This window comes from Cryptomeria japonica, chromosome 3 (genome assembly GCF_030272615.1).
Source record: "Cryptomeria japonica chromosome 3, Sugi_1.0, whole genome shotgun sequence".
In the NCBI taxonomy this organism is placed as follows: Eukaryota; Viridiplantae; Streptophyta; class Pinopsida; order Cupressales; family Cupressaceae; genus Cryptomeria; species Cryptomeria japonica.
Genome location: NC_081407.1, coordinates 852265266 through 852285869, shown reverse-complemented (window position 1 = coordinate 852285869; position 20604 = coordinate 852265266). Strand labels below are relative to the sequence as shown.

Here is a 20604-nt window from a genome sequence, read left to right as displayed (position 1 = left end):
GCTTGAAAGCATCATTGACCATTATATGCAATATTTTATCCAACCTAGACTCTGGTGTACATAGCAGACTGCATTTTTGAGTTGTTTTATCAAAGTACATTTATTAATTTTCAAAATATTTATGGATGCCATTTTTCATTTTTTTCTGACCTTTACAGGTTCCACAATACCTGCTTGAGGAGTATATTGATAGAGGCTCGGGATGTTTTTGCAACATCATTTGCACACAGCCTCGAAGAGTATCTGCTATAGGTTTAGCAGAACGTGTTGCACGAGAAAGAGGTGAAATGCCTGGAGAGACTGTAAGTTCTGATCGTGTCAAATTGATAAATGGTTTAATCCTTAGGCAAGTTCATGTTCATTATAGTTAAGTGAGAATATGGCCTTAATCCCATGCATGGTTTGTGGCTTTACCTGATTAGTGATGTCCATTTGATTACAGGTTGGCTATTCTATACGACTGGAGAGTTGTCAGTCATCTCGTACCAGAATTCTTTTCTGTACAACAGGAGTCCTTCTACGGCGATTATTATCTGACCCTGATTTGCATGATGTCACTCATGTCATTGTGGATGAAGTTCATGAAAGAACTATGGAAGGTGATCTATTACTTCTGCTGCTTCAGGAGCATTTGAAAAGGTAAACAGACCATCATTAACATGTAAACCATTGCTATAGTAAACATCTAACAAGCAAAACCAAATCAAGGACAATAATTGTATTCACACTTTAAAATTATTTTTTAATGAGATATCAAAAACACTTCAGAAGTGCTACCTATTTTCTTTCCAATTACACAAAAACCACAATGGCAGGGACCCTGATTTGTTTTAAAGCAAGTCTGCTTGCCGCTCTATACATGGGTAGATGCTCTAGATTTAAGTGCATTTGTTGCCCCCAGCCTGAGTCTCATAATAATATCTTCTGCTACTGCTTCAGATGTTATCTCTTCTTTATCTTCTTTGGAAAACTAGAATAGCTTGTAGCCTACTTGATCAATAAATGGAATGATTCCACATCTTCAACATCATGAACATTGAATGCAATTTCATAATAACAGATGAATATAAGCAAAAGAGAGCATCCATGAAAAATAACATCTAGAATTGTCCAGAATCTACCTGAAATTAGAAAGGAAAATCACAAAGACAGATGACAATAAGAGAATCTGGAATTTGACAAAGGAAATTCCATTGGTTCTTATAATTCTGTATACTTAAGATCAATTTGTGCTCAAAAAATCATCATCTTTCATCTTGTTCTATACAATACTCCCAAATTGAAACATCTACGGACAACAATTCTCATATACAAAATTGTGCAGCTTTCATCAAAACTTCTCTGCAAAAGTACTTGTAAGAAGGATTGATAGGGGATCATTTTGCTTCTAACAACTTTGCAATTTTTCATCATTCTCACCTCATCTAGAGCTTTGCTACTGACTTTCACTCTAGTGGGACTTAGATAGCCATCCTTACAGATATTCAACCATCTAGGAAGAGTCCTCCAACTGCTTTTTTGGATTTTCAATTGGATTCCTCAAGCTCTCCTTACAATCTGTGAAAAGTTTAACAAAACGAAGCTTCTACAATTCTCTGCCTAACTTATGCAAAACCAACGTCAGTATCAAAATTTCAACCATCACTTTGCAGGTGCAGATTGTATGATTCCAAGGAGTGCATGCAGTTGAAAAGAAGCTGCTATGAGATCGGCCTTGATGATGGTCTATTCTGTCCTCTTCTAGCTCAATCTTCTATGTTGACAACTTGCCCAACATAGTGGTCACCTTTTTCCAAATCCTTAGAGGCCTTGGCTTACAAACTCTGTTGGCATTTTGCATAGTTTTCTTTGTGAGCAATAAAAGAATGTTCATCCTATTCTGCTGTGTCTTCACTTGAAGGCCTAACAAATTGTTATTAGCTGCCTCTGCCTCTTGTTTTCTCAAAAGGTTTCTCAAGGTGTCTTAATATTTCTCTACTTATTTACCAATTTGGGCACGGGTACGGAAATGGAATCATGGAATCGGCAATTTTTTTTCCTTGGGTATGGGTACGGGTATATATATATATATATATATATATTATATAATAATATAATAATATGTTTAAAATTTTAATTTAAAATATTATTAATATATGATAATATAAATTATAATATTAATTTAATTTAAATATTAAATTTTAACCTATTAAATTTAAAAAGTTACCAAATCGAATGATGTAAAAATAATGTCATAAAGTAATGCTAAAATAAAAATAAAAGCAGAAGTTTATTCGATTGCATGGAAGAGGGAGGAGGAAGACAGAAGCGAAAGAGAACAGAGGAGCGGAGGAAGACGACTGCGTTAGTAATTTAAAAAAACAAAAGAAAACACAGCATTTTCCTTGTTTCCGCTGGATCGAACCAGCAGTGAATCCAACGTCGGACCAGTGTCATGCTTGGACCAGGCTTGAACCCAGCTTTGCACCCTGCCCTCCAGCCACGAATCCAGTATCTTAGTTTCTCTAAGGTGTCATAAATCTCAATTAGGGTTAGTAATGAGTCAATGACACATATAAGTACATATACATATAATTATCATAATTCACTGATTCATTAGATAGCTCTAATCACAATAGAGTTTGAATGAAGGAGCATGATAGGATTGCCCAAAGCAATCTTCACACTAAGCTCAAGAGTGAACGCTCACCCTCTTGGCCCCAAGTGGTATGCACCTTGGACATCAACATGGGGTGGTCTACCTAGTGGGATGCTTGTATCTGCACCCCCTATCTATGTTTCCTTATTCATCCTCTTGAGAGTATGATGGGTTTCACTCAATGGCTTTCTCTACCAACCAATCCACACTATGGAGTCCGTCAAAGAATCATATAAGGTGCCTGGAGTCTATCCTTTCCAGTCAAGCCCAAGAGCATGGAATGAACACCCAGTCATTTGGCCTCTTGGCCCCACCCAGGGGTTGGTGTACTTGATGGGGATGTCAGTGCTTCTGCCTCCTTATTACATATTTCTTCCTTCACCCCATAATGGGATGGTTGGTTGGATCAAAGTATTAAAGAGATCTAAATTAATATAATTAATTATGCATATATTAAGAGTAATAGCAAGAATGATAATATACATTATGGGCATTATATTAATTTACTTATCATTCCCAAATATTATTAAATTACAGACATGCTAAGTGGATCAGCAAGACATGTATTATGTATTATGCATCATACCAAGTACTTGTAATTATATAAGTTTGCTGACCACTCTTATTAATTCTGAAATTGATTATATCTTCCTTGATCTGCTGATTTGCTGTCTGTTCTAATGCTGATTACTTGATTGCTGCTGTGGAATTGTTTTTCTTCCTTTGATGCAGATGTAATTCTCCTTTGATGCTGATTGGTTCCCTCCTATGTTTCTTAAAATGGAATTCTTCTTTTATTTCTCCCTTTGTAGGGAGTCACATCCCTTCACCCCAATACCCTTTTGAAAGGGTTACACCCCTTGTTCTCTTGATTGCTGTTTTTGATTAATAAATAATTTATTAACTTTGTTTAGTTGGTCCTAATTACCATCTGTCCTTTGTTCATGAATAAATCGGCCAGAATTAATATATATAATCGTTGCCCTTATTTTGCTAAACAAGATTGCTGCCTTATTATGAATCTGCTCCTTATTCCATAAATATTCCTGCACGTTTAATTTCCAACCTCCTTATTTTTTCCTCAAATATATATTGCCTTTGAAAATATTCCATGTGTGGTTGGCCAGCATGTGGTCGGCCTAAAACAGATAATAACATAGTATTGATGTATAACAAAAGGGAGTCGGACATCTATAAGGCAATGTTAATATGTTTGCCATATTTTTTTTATAATGTTTTTTCCTTCTTAGGGTTGGTCCCATGCATTCATTGATTTGCCTATACTTGATTATATTAAGAGGCAACTAGGGTTTGACTAGAGTTTATAAATGCTGCAACCAGGGATTAGGATGGTGCATGACATGGTACGACAACTTTTGCATCCCATATACTTTATACAATGTCTTCACATGCCACTTGCAACAATGCATTGCAATGTCTTCATTGCTTTGGGGGAGATTTCACCAAGTTTTTCCATGTTTCTAGCAATTAAATCAGCATACCCAAATTTGACTTTAACTGGACAAAAACTTGGCAAGTGACTATACATTACCTGTTCGTAACTACAAGCTGCTCATGTGTGACTAGAAATGTTGGACATGCTCCCAAGCACAAACAAATAGTAGGTGTTTAATCACCTGCTCACGATTTGATGATGTGCCTTTGACAAGCGGCCATTGGGAAATGTGCCCATGGGATTGCTTTTTTGTTGACATGGCACAGTTATTGTATTCTATATTCTTCATACGATGTCTTCACATTCTGCCTACAACAATTCAATGCAATGTCCTCATGGCTTTGGGTGAATTTTTTGTCAAGTTTTGCTGAGTTTTTGGCAATTAATCTGATTTTATTTTCCAAAAACTTGTCCTAAGTTTTTGGGTGGCTTAGGAGCAGCTTTGTTTTGGGAGGACTTACAAGTTGAGGGAGTGTTTTGCGAGTTGCAGATCTTGAGAGCACTTGTGAGTCGAGGGAGTGTTTTGCGAGTTGCAGATCTTGAGAGCACTTGTGAGTCAAGGGAGTTTTTTGAGAACTTTCAATCTATGGTTGGAACCATAGGGAATCATTGAGAAAGAGATGAAGATGCTTTAAAATAGATTGGTTTGATTGTCCAAGGTGAAGTGGTTAGGTTTCCCTATAGAAGATGCATACATGGAAAATGAGGATTATTTGTAGATGCACTTATGACTACCATCCATGGGTGAATGGAAGGGGTCCATTTGCAAGCTCTCAACTATGCCATGTCATTGGAAAACGTGCCAATAAAATTTGAGGGGGCTGAGTAGTGGAAAGAAATCCTATTTTTATGTATGGATTTTGTTAAGTTGTATAGTTTGATGGGTTGGTTTGGGTTATATTTTTGGCAGTGGGTTCAACGCTTAGCATCTACTCCACTCATGCAAAAATCTAACTCTCCATTTCGTTCTTTCTTAGTTATTTTTCCTTTTCCTAGTTTGTCTTTTACTAGTTTTGGAGACAAAGTGCTTTAATAGGAAGGGCATTTTATTACCTAATAACAACATATTATTATGCTTATATTTTAGCATGTGGTCTTATGCTTTAGCTTTATCTCCCTATTCAAGTAACATCTTGTCCACTTGGGGTATGTAAGATGAGTTATACATGGGTTAATTTAAGGTTTTCTTTCCCATTGAGTATATTGTGAGGCAAAGCCCTAAAATATGTATCTTTTATGTCTATCAAATATAGTTGTTAATGAAACAAAAAGAGTGTCATTATGTGACTGCTTTTGTGTTACACTCAGATTTGCAGGTGCAGTTCATCTTGGGTAAGCAGGTGTTTCCCATCTTTGCATATTGTTCATGATTTGTGCATTTCTTTTCTGTGATTTATTTAGGAATGCAGCAGGGTGATACCATTTCCTTCCATTTTTGCCACCTCCTTGAGTTGCTCATAGAGATTTGCAAGCTAGATTATTATACCTGACAGATGAACTCCTCTATCAACTTTGTGACTAAAGAGTATGTGTTAATAAATCTTCTATTAAATGTATTGAAATTTTTAAATACAAGCATAAGGTAATATTTTAACTTTTAACAATCAGTCCAGCTACCATCTAATTTTCATTCTGCTTGTCACTTAGCAATCTTGTTCAGTCCCATGTACAATTAAGTAATATATATGACAATAATAAATGTTGTGTTCCCTGCATAATGGTAACTAATGAAATTGAAACTGAGAAATCACTACTCTTCTTCCTTTCAATTAGATTATGCAGCAGCCAATTGACTTTCCTACTTAAAAAGCTATTTACATCCTTTGGCATTACTAAACTTTAATAATATTGTTAACAAACTGCATTGAGTTTCACTTGTATGGTGTTTGAAAATTATGATGTTGCATATAATATGACATTTTGGGTTTGTTACATGTACTGTGCAGGAATGGGAGTAAACTTCATGTCATTTTAATGTCAGCAACAGTAGAAGCGGAGTTATTTGCATCTTATTTCAAACAGAAACTGGGAGCTGATACTGCTATAGTAAACATTCCTGGATATACCTTCCCTGTTCAAGACTTTTACTTAGAAGATGTACTTGAGCTTACTGGTTACAATGTAGGTCGGAACTCTCCTTACACAAAAAAAAATCGAGGCTCTGAAATGGTGCATGAAAAGAATGTAATCATGAAAAAGGATCCAGATAGTTGGGAAACTAGGGATGAAGATGGGGATGGCCAGGATAACTGCATCATGTCATCTGCAAGTCATTACAGTCAAACAACTCTTCGTACATTAGTCTCATTGGACCAGAGCATTGTAAATTATGATTTGATTGAAGCTCTCATATTTTTGGTTACTTGCCAAGCTTCTCAAGAACTGCAAATGGGACAAATCTCAGTTGACAAAGCTGAAAAGGAGAAAAAACCACTTCAGTCAATTTCAGTGCACTTAGGGGTAACAGGTGCAGTGCTTGTTTTCTTACCAGGCATAGCAGAGATTCACAGATTACATAGCCGCCTTAAGTCATCAAGTCGTCTTGGTAGCATAGGCATTTGGGTAGTAACATTGCATGGTTCCATGTCCGGGGAGGAGCAACGTCGTGTATTTCAGAAATCTCCAGAGGGCCTTACAAAAATTGTACTGGCAACAAACATTGCGGAGACAAGCATCACTATCGATGATGTGATGTAAGTGTCACAAACCTTTAAACTGCTATTAACTTGTGATGAACTGAGAACTGAAAGAAAAACATTATCATATTACTACAGATACACAAAACTTGTAGAAGAGTACATGATTAGGAATGGGAGGAAAGGATAATGCTTTGTGGAAGACTTGTAACTCTGTGTTCTCTTCTTTATCTCCTGTTAGCTTTGCATTTCTTCAAGTTATCTATATTTTCTCTATAATTCTTTGTAACTTGGAATATCTGCTTTGTTGAAGTAAAATCTGCAACATAATAATCCTTTCATCTTAAGGTAACTACTTTGTTGAAGTATGTGGATGGATGTATACAAGAATGTCAGGTATCAGCATGTATATGATTGACCATATGAAATTGAAAGTGGGTTATATATATATATATTTGTTCGTGAAACTAAATGGGAAAGGTGTAATTATGATACTTAAAACCCATATATACTATATTCCCATCCAAAATCCTGTGTTTCATTTCATTTTTATGTTTTTCCATTTCAACATGTGACAACTACCGAAGGATATTGATGACATCAGATACTAGGAGTCTGGAAAGTCACTTATAGGATTTAATCTTGATTCCTTTTCTGATCTCAACTTAAATTTCAGAGGGTAGATTGTTTGATGATCATTTATGTTCCTATTTTACATTAATGAGAAACCTATGTACCATAAATGAGAAATGAAGAAACATGACGACAATGAAAACATTACTGATTTTGCATGTAAGATGCATTATTTTCATGATATTTAATTATATATTTGATACATACACATACATCACATTCTTTTATAGATAAGTTTCTACAATTTTTCCATGTAAAATTAATTTTATATATGCACATTTCTGTTTTTAATATATTTTTCCTGTGACTTAAATAAGTATTCAAAATAGATTAAAAATCAGCTCAAAGAAGATTCAAACCATACAAAACCTGCAACTCTTTTTCTTGTTGGAAAGCAACGCTATGGAAAAAATTTAATTAAAGTGCTTCTCACTCGCCCCATGGCAAATCCAATCTTTCATGGAACAAAAATTCATTGAAAAAGTTACATGTTTGCAATTCCCTATGTTCCAAGGGACCTTAGAATGGGGGGATAGTTTTGTGGGAGGACCAAGGACCTTGATTTTGGGATAATGAGGTGAAGGTCTGCCTCTGATCATGTTGAGGGTTAGCACCTTTTTTGAATTCCTTGTCATATTATAGGGCGGGATTGAGGGATGCATCCCAAATTAAGGCCTTTGACACCACATAGATCTTCAAGGCACATGCCATTTTCATAATTTTATCAATACATTTTCTGCAACAAGTCCTTACTACTTTAGTAATTCTAGCCAAATCTTCACTCTTCAAAGGATTAGCAATGGAGCTGAAGAAATTAACAGGTTAAATAATGAGGGTTATACAATTTTTTAAGCTTTTTTGAGTGTTTAGAGTATGGGTGGGGACCATTAGACCATTAGGATTAGGGTTAGTGGCTCAACTTTCAAAGAATTCTTTTTTTTTAATAAAAAATATATTTTTTAAATGCTAGATGTGGGGGGCCATTACAAGTTTTTGAGGCATTCATGGGACATGGTTGAGTTTCTTGAGGCTGTAGGGAATGTCCCAATGTCCCCTCAATTTCCCCATTGGAGGGGATGTCCCAATGTCCCCTCGATTTCTCCATTGGGGGGGGGGATGCCTCAAGATGTTTCCCTATTGTCTTGGCATCTTGGAAATGTCGTTGTCTTTGGAGACAACAATTGTTTGTGGGGGACACATTCCTGTGGAATACTAGCAATTATTGCAAATTTGTATGAATTGTTGTGCATTAAAGCTTAAGAATGCTGTGATGAAGAAACCTTTTCCTTTTCTTTAGATAAAGCTTGTGAAATCATTGAAGACGGGAAGGAACCAGTTCTAAAACCTCTAAAAATAGTCTTGTTGCAGGGATAGGGTTGTAGTGGCCATTTCAAGGAAAAGAAATGCCATAATAGACTAGTGTTTCACTGATTAAATTTGTAGCAGCACATTACTGTTACATTTCTTGCAACTATGAAGAGAAATATGTGGCACAAGATTTTCCTTTGACAACTCTTTTTTTACTTTGTCTGTTGGAAAAGGATTTGTTTTGTAAGGGAATATAGGAGTTACTAGATCCCACTCTACATGTTCATTCCTTTCTAATAGGAGTATGGAAGCTATGTAATTCCTATGTCACTTGTTTGTCTTTTATTTATTCGTCTTGGCTATGTGGGTCAAATGAAACAATCTTTGTTGCATGGTTTGAAAATCGTGACTTGCAAAAACTTGACAAAGTCAATTTTGACTCACACTAGATGACTTGACAAAAACTTAGCAAAACTTGGCAAATTAAAATACATTTCTTTAAGAACATAAATTTCATGCAAAATATGGCTACCCAACATATAGAATGTTTGTAAGATGTTTTGATAATATGATTGTATTATGATTAAACGCATCATTAAAAATCACAATTCCATGCAAGTTATAACAATTTATGATTTTCTCTTCCTTGTACAAATCCTAGTGGTCCTTGTTTACTCCCTTAGGGTGATATTAATTATCATACAGAGTAAATAGAGATATCATTTGCAGAAAATAGAATAACGGAATATGACAATGCCAAGACAATATACTTTCAAAAAGATATGTCATTCATTACCATATGCAATGTGTACAATAATCATTTGGTTCCCAACACAACAAAATGGGTACAATAAATACTATCCAATGGTTGGTTAAGATTACCAACTTGTTGACGTGGCTAAAATAGTATCGCTACAACTCTATCTGGCCAACGCAGAATAGAATTTACTCGCTGAGTATCCTATCCTCTCTTGTATAAGGAAATCCCTAATGTTGTTTCAAATTGATCAATGGGGGTGACCTCAATGTTTCGACTGTCAGATCACGACTGCAGGATAGCTCAACGGTCTGATGTGTTTTGCTAGAAACACAAAGGGGACTTACGGTTAGGTAGAATAGGTTATGTTCGTATAGGTTCCCTAAGACTCTACAGTCTTGATTCCATTAGATTTTATCTTTGACATGATGTTGTTTAGGCTTCAACTTTGATTAAAAAAAAGGAAAAAGGGAAAGGGAAAGAGAGAGAAAATATCTAATTAATCTATCTAAGATGGCATATCCAGGAAAATAGACGGAAACCTTAAAAACCAGATTTAACATTATCAGCTAATAAAGCACAATGCTTAAAAATCTAGTGCAATCTTCGAAGGGAGTTGGATTTTCATGCTACTAAACATAAATGCAGAATTTGACATCCATTCATTTGATGTTTAACAACTGAACTAAGCATATAAATTGGTTCAGAGTAACCATACAGGGGAATGGCAATCAGCCAATCGTTAATGGTATGAACACCAAGGTTTCTATCAAATATTATCCTAAAATTACTATCTGAAATCAAAATACATAACAAGAAAATTAAATGGTGAAGAAGGAGACCATGCACTCACAAGAAAACAAGATAGCTTTAATTTCCTTTAATTCTGCATAAATTTCACTAGAGTCTCAGCAACAATCTTAGACTTCTTACCAAAAGAGGGAAAAACCATCCCTTATATAGATTTCCAAAAATGGATGAATGGCCAAGATTTAATCTTACAAGTGGCCCAGATTCATCCTACAAAGTATGGTTGCCCATACCTATTAATAAGGAACAAAATATTCCCTACCAACTACCAACTAACTAATAAGTACCCAACATAAAGTTGCTCCCCAAAAAGTGCACTTGCACGGAGCTCAAAATCTGCAATGACTTTGGGTAGTGGAAAAGAAGTAACTAGCTTGGAAAAGTGCATTTGGAATTTAAAAGAAACAATTTTTTTTATGAAAGCACTTTTCCCTTTCCCGAGGCAGATTCTTTCATAAAAAATTCAATTTCCTCCCGCAAGTACCCTTTCCAGATGTCCCGGTTTGCCACGCACTCTTCCCGAACATATTCCTAAAACCTTATGCAAACCGGGAACAATTCCTTATTAGAAGGAATGGGAGGATTACGCATTTTGAACCGAGTGCCCTCTAGATGAGTGCCCACTATCCTCGGCCGCTCGCACCAATCTAATTGACGATCCTCAAAACGTAGTATATCTGCGTGCAACCTACTGATGCATTCTATGTCTTCCGCAGAGTTTGTAGTTTTATCGACCCTCAACGTACCATTCCATCGTGACACTACATCGTCACCTCCCATGCTATCCTTCCAGCCAGTGACCAATGCCTTAAGGATATCTTCACTGATGCTCTCAATACCAGACAAGTCTTCCTCGCACTCCGGAGTTTTTCTGACGGTGCCCGTCATGTCCATCTTCATGTTGACAATCCAATACCATTCCATAAAGGTGCTGATACTATGGGGGATCTAGGATTATATGCAGTGTGGGAATCTGAACGTGAGTCCTAGATTTTGGCGTATTCTTTCTCTACCTCCACCATCTTTAGCCGGGTTGAATGTATTTTGATTGTTACTTCAAATACATCATCGATGATTCTCTTCCCACTTGCCTTAATGCCCTGGATCCATTCTCTGACTGCCTTGGCAATGTTGTGCACTCCTTCGAATTCAGCATTAGTTTTTAGTGCCAACGCGAGTAGAGGAATATGGGACTCAGCAGTATGTTGCAACGGTCTTAACAGGTGGTCTACGTATCCCTCGGCTTGCTCAACACAAGCTTGATACATCTCTTTCAGCGATTATTTCATCTAGCTGCCTGAGCATATTCTACAGAGAATCCTTGAATTCTTCCCTCTCCCGCTCTTTGGTTGCTCTCCCTATCGGGATGGATGTGATGCTATAGTCGGCTAATGCAACCTAATCTAATGGTTTGTCTGTGGGTGGAGCAGCAATATGAATCGTCCGATTCCTTTGCTCATCCTTGGTGATCCTGGAGTAAGTTCTTGGCTTTTTCTTTCCTTTGGCTTTTACTTCTCCTATTCGAGAGAATATGTCCTCCAGGTTAATTGGTGGCTTGACGGCCGCTTTTCGCTGTGCCCGAGCTACCAACCAGTCGTGAGGGATGGTCTGTCTTGATGTGACTACCAAATCCCCACTTTGCTCTTTGGATGCCTTAGCTGATTCACTGCCTATCTGTACCTGATTAGACATAGAAGGGGGATTGGGTGCAGTATCAGGTCCTTTACTCACTGTTGAGTTTTCTCCCACCTCACTGAGCAACTGATGTGTAGCTTCGAGTAGTGGCTGCTCCTTAGTTCTACTGGGTTCTTGGGTTCTATCTTCTTCCTTTCCTCCCTCAACTGTGGTGTCATCCCTGTTGTCACCTTCCTCCTGCTACAACTAATGTCTGCTCCCTTGCGTGGGCTCTTGTTTGTCAGTCCCTTGATCTAGCACAATCTCTCCATCTTCGACCTGATTTTCAAGTCTCCCCAAACTAATGATCCGTGTCTCTATTTCTTGCTCACTTTACGTTTGCAGATCATTCACCCCTGATGCAATTGGACCATTTTGTGAAGGTGGAGTTGGTAGATGATCAAGCTCGACTACATCATCATCCAAACTGGGATCCTTGGATGAGGTAGTAACTTCTAGCCTCCTGATTGGTATCTTTTCCCTTGTTCGTTTTTATGTCCGAGTTCCCCTACTGGCCCTTGCCTTCTTTCTTTTCTTTTCAAGTTTTTCAACCTCCTCCCTTGATGCACTTGATGTCCTCTCGTCTTCTGAAGACTGGGAATCCAGACTACCCATCATATTATAGGTAAATTGGGTCCCCTCATGGGTTAGCCTCTCTATCTGTTGGGATAGCCAGCTGTCAGTGTATCTATTTGGACCCTCCATGACGGCCTCAAAGTCCGTGATTGGGTTTTGATCCCAATCAATAGCTAGCGGGAGGTATTTGACTGCCTCATACTCCTGAATTTGCAAGCAGTCTCCATGTAATGTCCCTGCTAATTTCTTATATGAAATCCTAATATCTTTTACTTAGACATTTCAACAAACATTTGGCTGTCATGGTTTATCACGCTCTTCTCAGTTTCAGTTAGACTTCAAGGACATTCTAAGCAAATTCTTCATGCAAGATGTGTTTCAATAATGATAGAATATCATAGGAAAGATTTGAAACAACTACCCCATTGAATTAAGGACAAATAGGACTCATATATCAGTCACAACTCTTGCTGTCATTTAATCAAATATTTGGCATACATCTTCAGAATACTGTCCAAATAAGATGCAGTCCTTAAACTACTTCAATCCTCATTTAAGACCATTACAATATGCTGTTGAAGAACCAAGGTATAGACTGATTTCACAAGGGTCTAGTTTCAGATTTCTGAAGACAATGGACTGACTTACATGGACTAGATCACACTTTTACCACTACATACAAATGAAATAAGAAATGAGGAACCCGGTAAAGTGTAGGCGATGAAGATCTTCAATGATGAAGGCCCTAGTGTGTAAGACCAAAAACTAGTATGTGCCGTCCCTGCTGCTGCTGATGAAGGTCTGCAGATCTGCTGTCTATGGTGTATTATTCCTCCAAACTGATTAAACTCTCCTCTAGAAGATAGCGCCTATTCCCAAAGGGATCTCCAAGCTATCTCAAGTAGCAAATGGACTGACTTACATGGACTAGATCACAAGGGTCTAGTTTCAGACCATTACAATATGTTGTTGAAGAACCAAGTAGAAGTAGCTATCCGTTGACGTGTCTAAAGTCGCATTGCTGCAAACTCCATACGGCCAACGCAGAATAGAATAAACCTGCTGAGTATCCTATCCTCTCTTGAGATAAGGAAATCCCTAGTGCTATTTTCTACTTTTGATCAAAGGGGATAACCTCAAGGTTTCGTTTGTCGGGTCTTGACTGCAGGATTGCTCAGTGGTTTGATGTGTTTTTGCTAGAAACACAAGGGGGACTTATGGTGAAATAGGCAATTGCTGGATGAGTTCCCCGAAACTTTAATGGTCTTGCTTATCAAATGGTTCAAGTCGGGTCGATACTGTTTTCAGCAGGACTGCAGATTCTCTTGGTAAAAAAAGGGGGAAAGGAGGGATAGAGAGAGAGAGCTATAGAAAATATAAATTTTAACTAAGATAGCAGATTTAGTAAACAGACAGACACCTCCAAATAACTAAATTAAGCATTACTAGCCATTTAAGCACAATACTTGCATCAATCTAGTGCGATCTTCAAGGGAAAATTGAATTTTCATGCTATTAAATACAACATCAGAACTTTGACATTCATTCAATGAGCATTCAATAACCGAACTAAGTATATGAGAGGTTCAAATTAACCATACAGAAGGAAAGACAATCAGCCATTCCCTAATGGTATGAACAACGAGGATTCTATTGGATGTTTACTTTGAAAATGCTATATAAGGGAAAGAAACATAACTGAAAATTCTAAATTAATGAAGAAGGAGACCATGCACTCACAGGGAAACTTGAAACAGTATTAACTTTGCATTAAATCCTGTAAATTTCGCCAGAGCTTTAGCAACAATCCAAAAAACTTCTTACAAAATGAGGGAAAACCAGTCCCTTAAATAGGCTTCAAAAATGGATGAATGGCCAAGATCTAATCTAAACTAAAGGCCCAGATTCATCCATAAAACATGGCTGCCCATACCCATAAATGGGAGGCAAATATCAGCAACTACCCCAAAGGGAGTAATAACTACCCCAAAAGGTAACTAGAACTTATCCAAAAATAATCCAAAAAGGTGCATACACATAAAGTTTTACATTTAGTTGACTTGGAAGTCAAACATGACCCTTTGGCCAAAAAGTGCACTTTTCAAAATCAAAAGGAAAAAAAAAACACTTTAGGAGAGCACTTTTTCTTTTTCAGCTTCACACCCCTTTTCTAGGAATTCATCCTTGCCGTGCAAATATTCTCGCCAAAGGTCCCGACCTGCTGTACGTTCCTCACGAACATATTCCTGGAACCTGAGGTACAATTGGAATAGCAAACTGAATGGAGGCATAGGAGAATGGCGAATTTTATACTGCATGCCTTCAAGGTATTGGTCTACGTGCTTCAAACCATCCTTCCAGCTAGAATGATTATTCTCGAAGCACAACATGTCTGACTGGAATTGCCCAGCAAAACTTAGGTCCTTAGCGGAATAGGTGATCCTATCCGTCCCTAGTCTTTCCTCCCAGTCCGGCTGTATCACTTCATCGAATAGGGCATTTTGCCATCCCGAGACCATTGATCGGAGGATCATTTTGCCGAGTTCTTGCATGGTGTTCAGAATTGTCTCGCATGCATCGTGTTCTTTATCAATGATTTATCTTGTGTCATTCTTCATGGTGATAGTCCAGTACCATTCCTTAAGAGAGCTGATGTTATAAGGATCTAGGATGGTGGATAATGTAGGAATCTGTGCATGGGTCCAGAAGAGAGCTCTCATGAGGGGAAGAGTAGTGGCAGCCACTTCATGCATTCTAAGGGATTCCCTCTTTACCTCTAATAGCCGGACCAGGGTGGCCTCTCGATGGTGAGCCATCTCTTTTACTTCTTCGAGGATTCGTTCTCCTCCCCCTTTGATGCCTTGTATCCATTCTCTGATAGCCCTCGCAGTATCCCGTACTCCTTCAAATTCTGTTGTGGTCCTCTGTGCCAAGGCCGTCGGGGGAATGTGGGATTTGGAAGCATTGTGCAATGGTCTCAAGAGTTGATCGATGTATCCCTCGCCTTGCTTGGCACGAGGTTGATACATGTCCTTTTCAGCTGTTATCTCTTCAAGTTGTCTGAGCATGTTCTATACTGAATCCTTGAATTCCTCCTTTTCTTGTTCCTTGGTGGCTCGTCCAATGGGGACAATCGTGATGCTATAATCTGCCAGTGTGATCTGATCTGCTGGCTTGTCTACAAGCGGGGTGGCGATGTGAAGAGTACGGTTCCTTTGCTCATCTTTGGTTATTCTGGAATATGCCTTGGGCTTTTTCTTCCCCTTGGCTTTAGCTTGATCTATATGTGAGAAGATGTCCTCCAAATCGATGGGTGGCTTTGTGGCGGCCTTGCGCTGGGCTCGGGCAATCAACCATTCCTGAGGTACAGTCTGGGCTGATGCTATGGTTAAATTTTCACTCTGTTCTTTGATGTTTTCAGCCATCTCACCACAAATTTGTAGCTGCTCGGTTGCGGGAGGGGTGGAGGAGGTGTCAAGCTCTTTGCTTGCAGCAGAGTTTTCTCCTACTTCACTGAACAATTGTCTGGTGCCTTCGTGTGATGGTAGCTCGTCAATCTTTTCGAGCTCGCAAGTCTCCTCTGTCTTTTGCTTTCCTTCAACGGTAGAGTCATCTTTGGCAGTGTTATGGAGCAGCAATTCATGGTGACTCTGTTGGGTGGGTTCATGTACTTTGATCTCCTGAATGGATGGAATCTCTCCTTCCTCAATTTGGTTACCCAGCTCGGCTGATTCAATGACTCTTAGCTCGGTGTCTAGCATGTCGGGTGCGGGAGGATCATCAGCTCCAAATGCATTGATGTCACTCTGGGAAGGAGGAGCAGGTATATAATCTAATTCTACTACATCGTTGGATGAACTGGGGTCCTTTGACGATGAAGTGACCTCTGGCCTATTAATGGGAATCTTCTCCCTTCTTGTTCTCTTGGATGTCTGAGTTCCTCTGCTGGCTTTAGCCTTCTTCCTTTTCTTAGGCTTTTCAATTTCTTCCCTAGGTGCACTGGAAGTTCCCTCATCTTCGGAGGACTGAGAATCAAGGCTACCCATTAAGTGGTAAGTGAATTGGACTCCTTCATGAATTAGTCACTCAATCTGCTGATGCAACCATTGGTCTGTATATCTTGCTGGGGCTGCCATGACTGCCTCAAAATCAGTGATCGGGTCCTGCGACCAATCAACACCTGGCAGAAGATGCCTTATTGCCTCAAATTCCCGGACCTGCAGGCAATTTTCTGAATCTGTGAGTTGATCTGGGACCCGGCGATATTCATAGAGTTGCATTTGCTGCACACTTAGCCTAGAATATTCACACCTTCGGACCTCATAGTCATCAAAGCAGTTTTTCCAATAATCTTCAACTGACTCCTTTGCTCTATACCGCCTGCCATAGGCTCTCTTTACCAGATTGTCGTGATCAAAGCATTTCCTTGGAAAATGCTCCTGTAGGCCATAGGAGGCCAGCTTTGCGAAGGATTCCTCTGCTTGGGTGGGGGTCTTTAGATGGACATCCTGGTTGCCTATAATTATGGGGAACGCGAATTCAGCCTGCTTGCTGTCTTTGAGTAAGATGTCGATCGGACGTGACTGTCTTGCGACCTCCAGAAGAACTATCTTGTCGGTTGGGTACCGTGGAAGCCGAAGAGGGGCACCATCAAAGCCAACTATCCAGATATAGGAGAACCTTGGGAACTGAATGAACAAGGCTCCGTATCTCTGTACTAGAATAGTAGCTTGCTCTGAGAGCCTTATGTGTAATCCTCCCTACATAAGCCTAACAAAGCGCATTGTGAAGGCATCATTGACGCGCTCATACTGGCCAACTGCATAAGCCAAGCTGTTCTTTTCTCTCTGAGCTATATCCTGATAGTGAAGCTGTGGGTAACAATCATATACCTTTACCTGATCAGGTCCATTCCCAATTTCACCTTTCATTATTAAACCTGGCAGTGGTTGGTTCCTAGCGAACATGTAGACCAAATAAGAGGTCATAGTGAAGTACTTCTTTGTCTCGAGTTCGATTAGCTGGGTGTGGATGTTGTCGCTTATGATCTGGGCCCAGTCAAACTTGGACTTCCCAGCGAAGACTTGCTCTGTGAAATAAAACATCCACTCTTCAAAGTAGTTGGATTTGGGGAGTCCCATGACCCTGCTGAGCAATGTGACCATGTCCCCATGCTCATTGTGAAAGTCACTTCTTGGAGTCTTTTTCCCAATTCTGACGCTTGGAGGTCTTCTCTCCTTGTACCACTCTTCATTGATTAGTGTTCTGCATCTGGCAGGATTCATATCATACGCCCCCTACGCCTCATCTATAGTTGAGGTTGTGGGATTGTTTGGGAAGGGAATGTCAAATGCGTCGCCAATAGCCTCAGGAGTGAAGTTAGCGAGGGTCATGTTCCGATGAGCACCAATCTGGAACCTGGCTGGTAATGTCAGGCAACCTCTACTACTAACTCATAGTTTTGCACTGCTGGGGGAAATCCTGCTGCTTGGGCGATGCCACTTTCCATCATTTGCCTAGGCCTGCCGTAGGCATTAGGGGAGAAGGCTCGGCTCCTGAAATCTTGGATATCGATATGGCCTAGGTCACTATCACCGACATTATCCCAGACACTCTGAACTTTTGACTCCCTCAATCCCCCTCTTTGATACTGGTACTTCATCCTTTCGACTCGGCAAGGGATATCTGATTTGGATGCTCGCGATGTCTCGGCTGTAGTAGGCGTCTTTGATGATTCTACCACTGGTTTAGGCATTTATCTTGCACAGTCGGATGCGGATTACGAGGCGATAAAAGGAAGCAAAGCGGGTTCGATAAAGAATATGCCAGCATTCAAGGATTAATTCAAAATTGTATTGGGAACAGCATGATATTGTTAGCTAAAAGCTTGATTGATTTAAACCCAAGTGTTTATGAAGCTTTCGATTGTGGATTTACACTTAAGCATTTTCAGGATCAATTTTCAAAATGGACAAAGCTTGAGAAATTTTCCTAAGTTTGAAAATGCAATTTTTGGGTTAAATCTTAGGAGTAAAATCTGATTTCGATTGCTTTGCATGACGCCTTATAAACGGAAAGATGCGATTCTCAAGATTTAAGCATTTTAATCAATTTTCTGCACACACATCTATCCAATTTACAAATACTTCAGACGATTGAGAGAGGTAAAGCGTACTTACCTAGCGAAAATGAATGGCGAGAATTTGCACGATTTGCAAATTGGAATGGGAGGCCTCTGCAATTTTGAATTTCAACAGTCAACTTTCTAATTCAAATTTTCGCGGCTGCGGTTTGAAAAGAATTTGCAATTTTGAATTTTAGACTTAGCGATTTACCTTGGGCGATTTTAGTGATTAACCTAGGTAACGTAGTTGAAACGTGATTTTGAAGCAGAGCTGCGGATGGCAAACTTTGGTGAATCGAAGAGTTTTGAAGACCATATAAAACTTTAAACCTTTTTTCGCATTTACCCTAAATCGCGATTTTCGGCACTCTTAGGCGCTTTGCCAATTTAAACACTTCGCACTTTCACCCTAAAATGCGATTTTCGGAGCTATGAGGATTTTTGAAAATTTTCGCGTGGTTTGACCCCCTTTGCCAACCTCGCAAACTCCGAAGAAATCGTGATTTTTGGGAGTTGGGTGCGGTTTGCAAAACTTTGGCGTTTTTGACAATTTTGCAAACATTTTACCTTTTCCATGCTTTTTACCTTCACGCGATTTTCGGTTTTTTTGACTTCTGCGATTTTTAGCTAAGTTCGGGCCTTTTGACGATTTTGTCAACTTCGGCGACTTCTGGTGTTTTGCCAACTTCGCAATCTAAGTGCCTTTAGCGAATTTTGGACCTTTTCCAACTTTTGCCAATTTTCGGACCTTTTTGGTCATTTGCAAACTTTCTTCTTTTTGGCGTTTCGGCCCTTTTGGCCATTTTGTCAACCTTTTCATTTTCTGGCATTTCACTTAAAGGGTCCGAATTTTGGCCCTTTTGGCCTTTTTGCCAACTTTTCTAATATTTCGGACCTTTTGTGAGTTTTGTCAACTTTCTTAATTTTCTGGCATTTCACTTAAAGGGTTCGAATTTCAGCCCTTTTGGCCATTTTGCCAATTTTTTCAACTTTTCTAATATTTCGGACCTTTTGTGAGTTTTGTCAACTTTCTTAATTTTTGACATTTCGGCCCTTTTGGCCATTTTGGCAACTTCTCACATTTTCTGGCATTTTAGCATGAAGGTCTGAAATTTCGCCCCTTTTGGGCATTTTGGCAACTTCTTAATTTTCTCTCAGCTGGCGAGAATCACCATTCATACAAATCTCGCAAGCTTATAAAAACAAACATCATGAAACCCCTCTCATCGTTTTACGCAAAAACTGGCGACTTTGGGTCCTCATGCGACCTTCAGACGCGCTGCTCTTTACTTGGTGGAATTCGCCAATCTCCATCAGCCTACGCCTATTTGAGGTGTTTTACAAGCTTAAACAATCTCCTAGAATTCACACCCCCTAGCTCGACTGACCATACGGACACTGGTTCCTTCGCACAACATTATCATCTCACAGATTGATCGCGGGCTTGCTTGAAAGGACGCGAGAGGCTCTACACGGAACTCAATAGGGTGAAGACGGAAAGGCCCAAAAAAAAGGAAGGGGGACCTTGTCGGCGACAGGGAGCGTGTGCAACGCACAACACTATCCTCATTTAAGACCATTACAATATGCTGTTGAAGAACCAAGGTATAGACTGATTTCACAAGGGTCTAGTTTCAGATTTCTGAAGATAATGGACTGACTTACATGGACTAGATCACAGACTTCTGAGGACTCAGGCCTGATATAAATTCACACTTTTACCACTACATACAAATGAAATAAGAAATGAGGAACCTGGTAAAGTGTAGGCGATGAAGATCTTCAATGATGAAGGCCCTAGTGTGTAAGACCAAAAACCAGTATGTGTCGTCCCTGCTGCTGCTGATGAAGGTCTGCAGATCTGCTGTCTATGGTGTATTATTCCTCCAAACTGATTATACTCTCCTCTAGAAGACAGCGCCTTATTCCCAAAGGGATCTCCAAGCTATCTCAAGTAGCAAATGATCAAAATCGATGGTTCAGGTGCCCACG

General features: G+C 39.3%; 1 protein-coding gene across 3 annotated transcripts in view; it reads left to right on the top strand.

The window, feature by feature from the left end:
- The window catches only part of LOC131047141 (DExH-box ATP-dependent RNA helicase DExH1), an 84730-nt gene that overhangs the window by 45502 nt on the left and 18624 nt on the right, over positions 1-20604 (top strand). For all 3 annotated transcript variants that reach the window (XM_057980993.2, XM_057980992.2, XM_057980994.2), the window contains 3 exons: positions 159-302; positions 443-639; positions 6041-6787. In XM_057980993.2, coding sequence (XP_057836976.1) covers positions 159-302; positions 443-639; positions 6041-6787 — 1088 coding nt within the window. The remainder of the gene's footprint in view (positions 1-158; positions 303-442; positions 640-6040; positions 6788-20604) is intronic.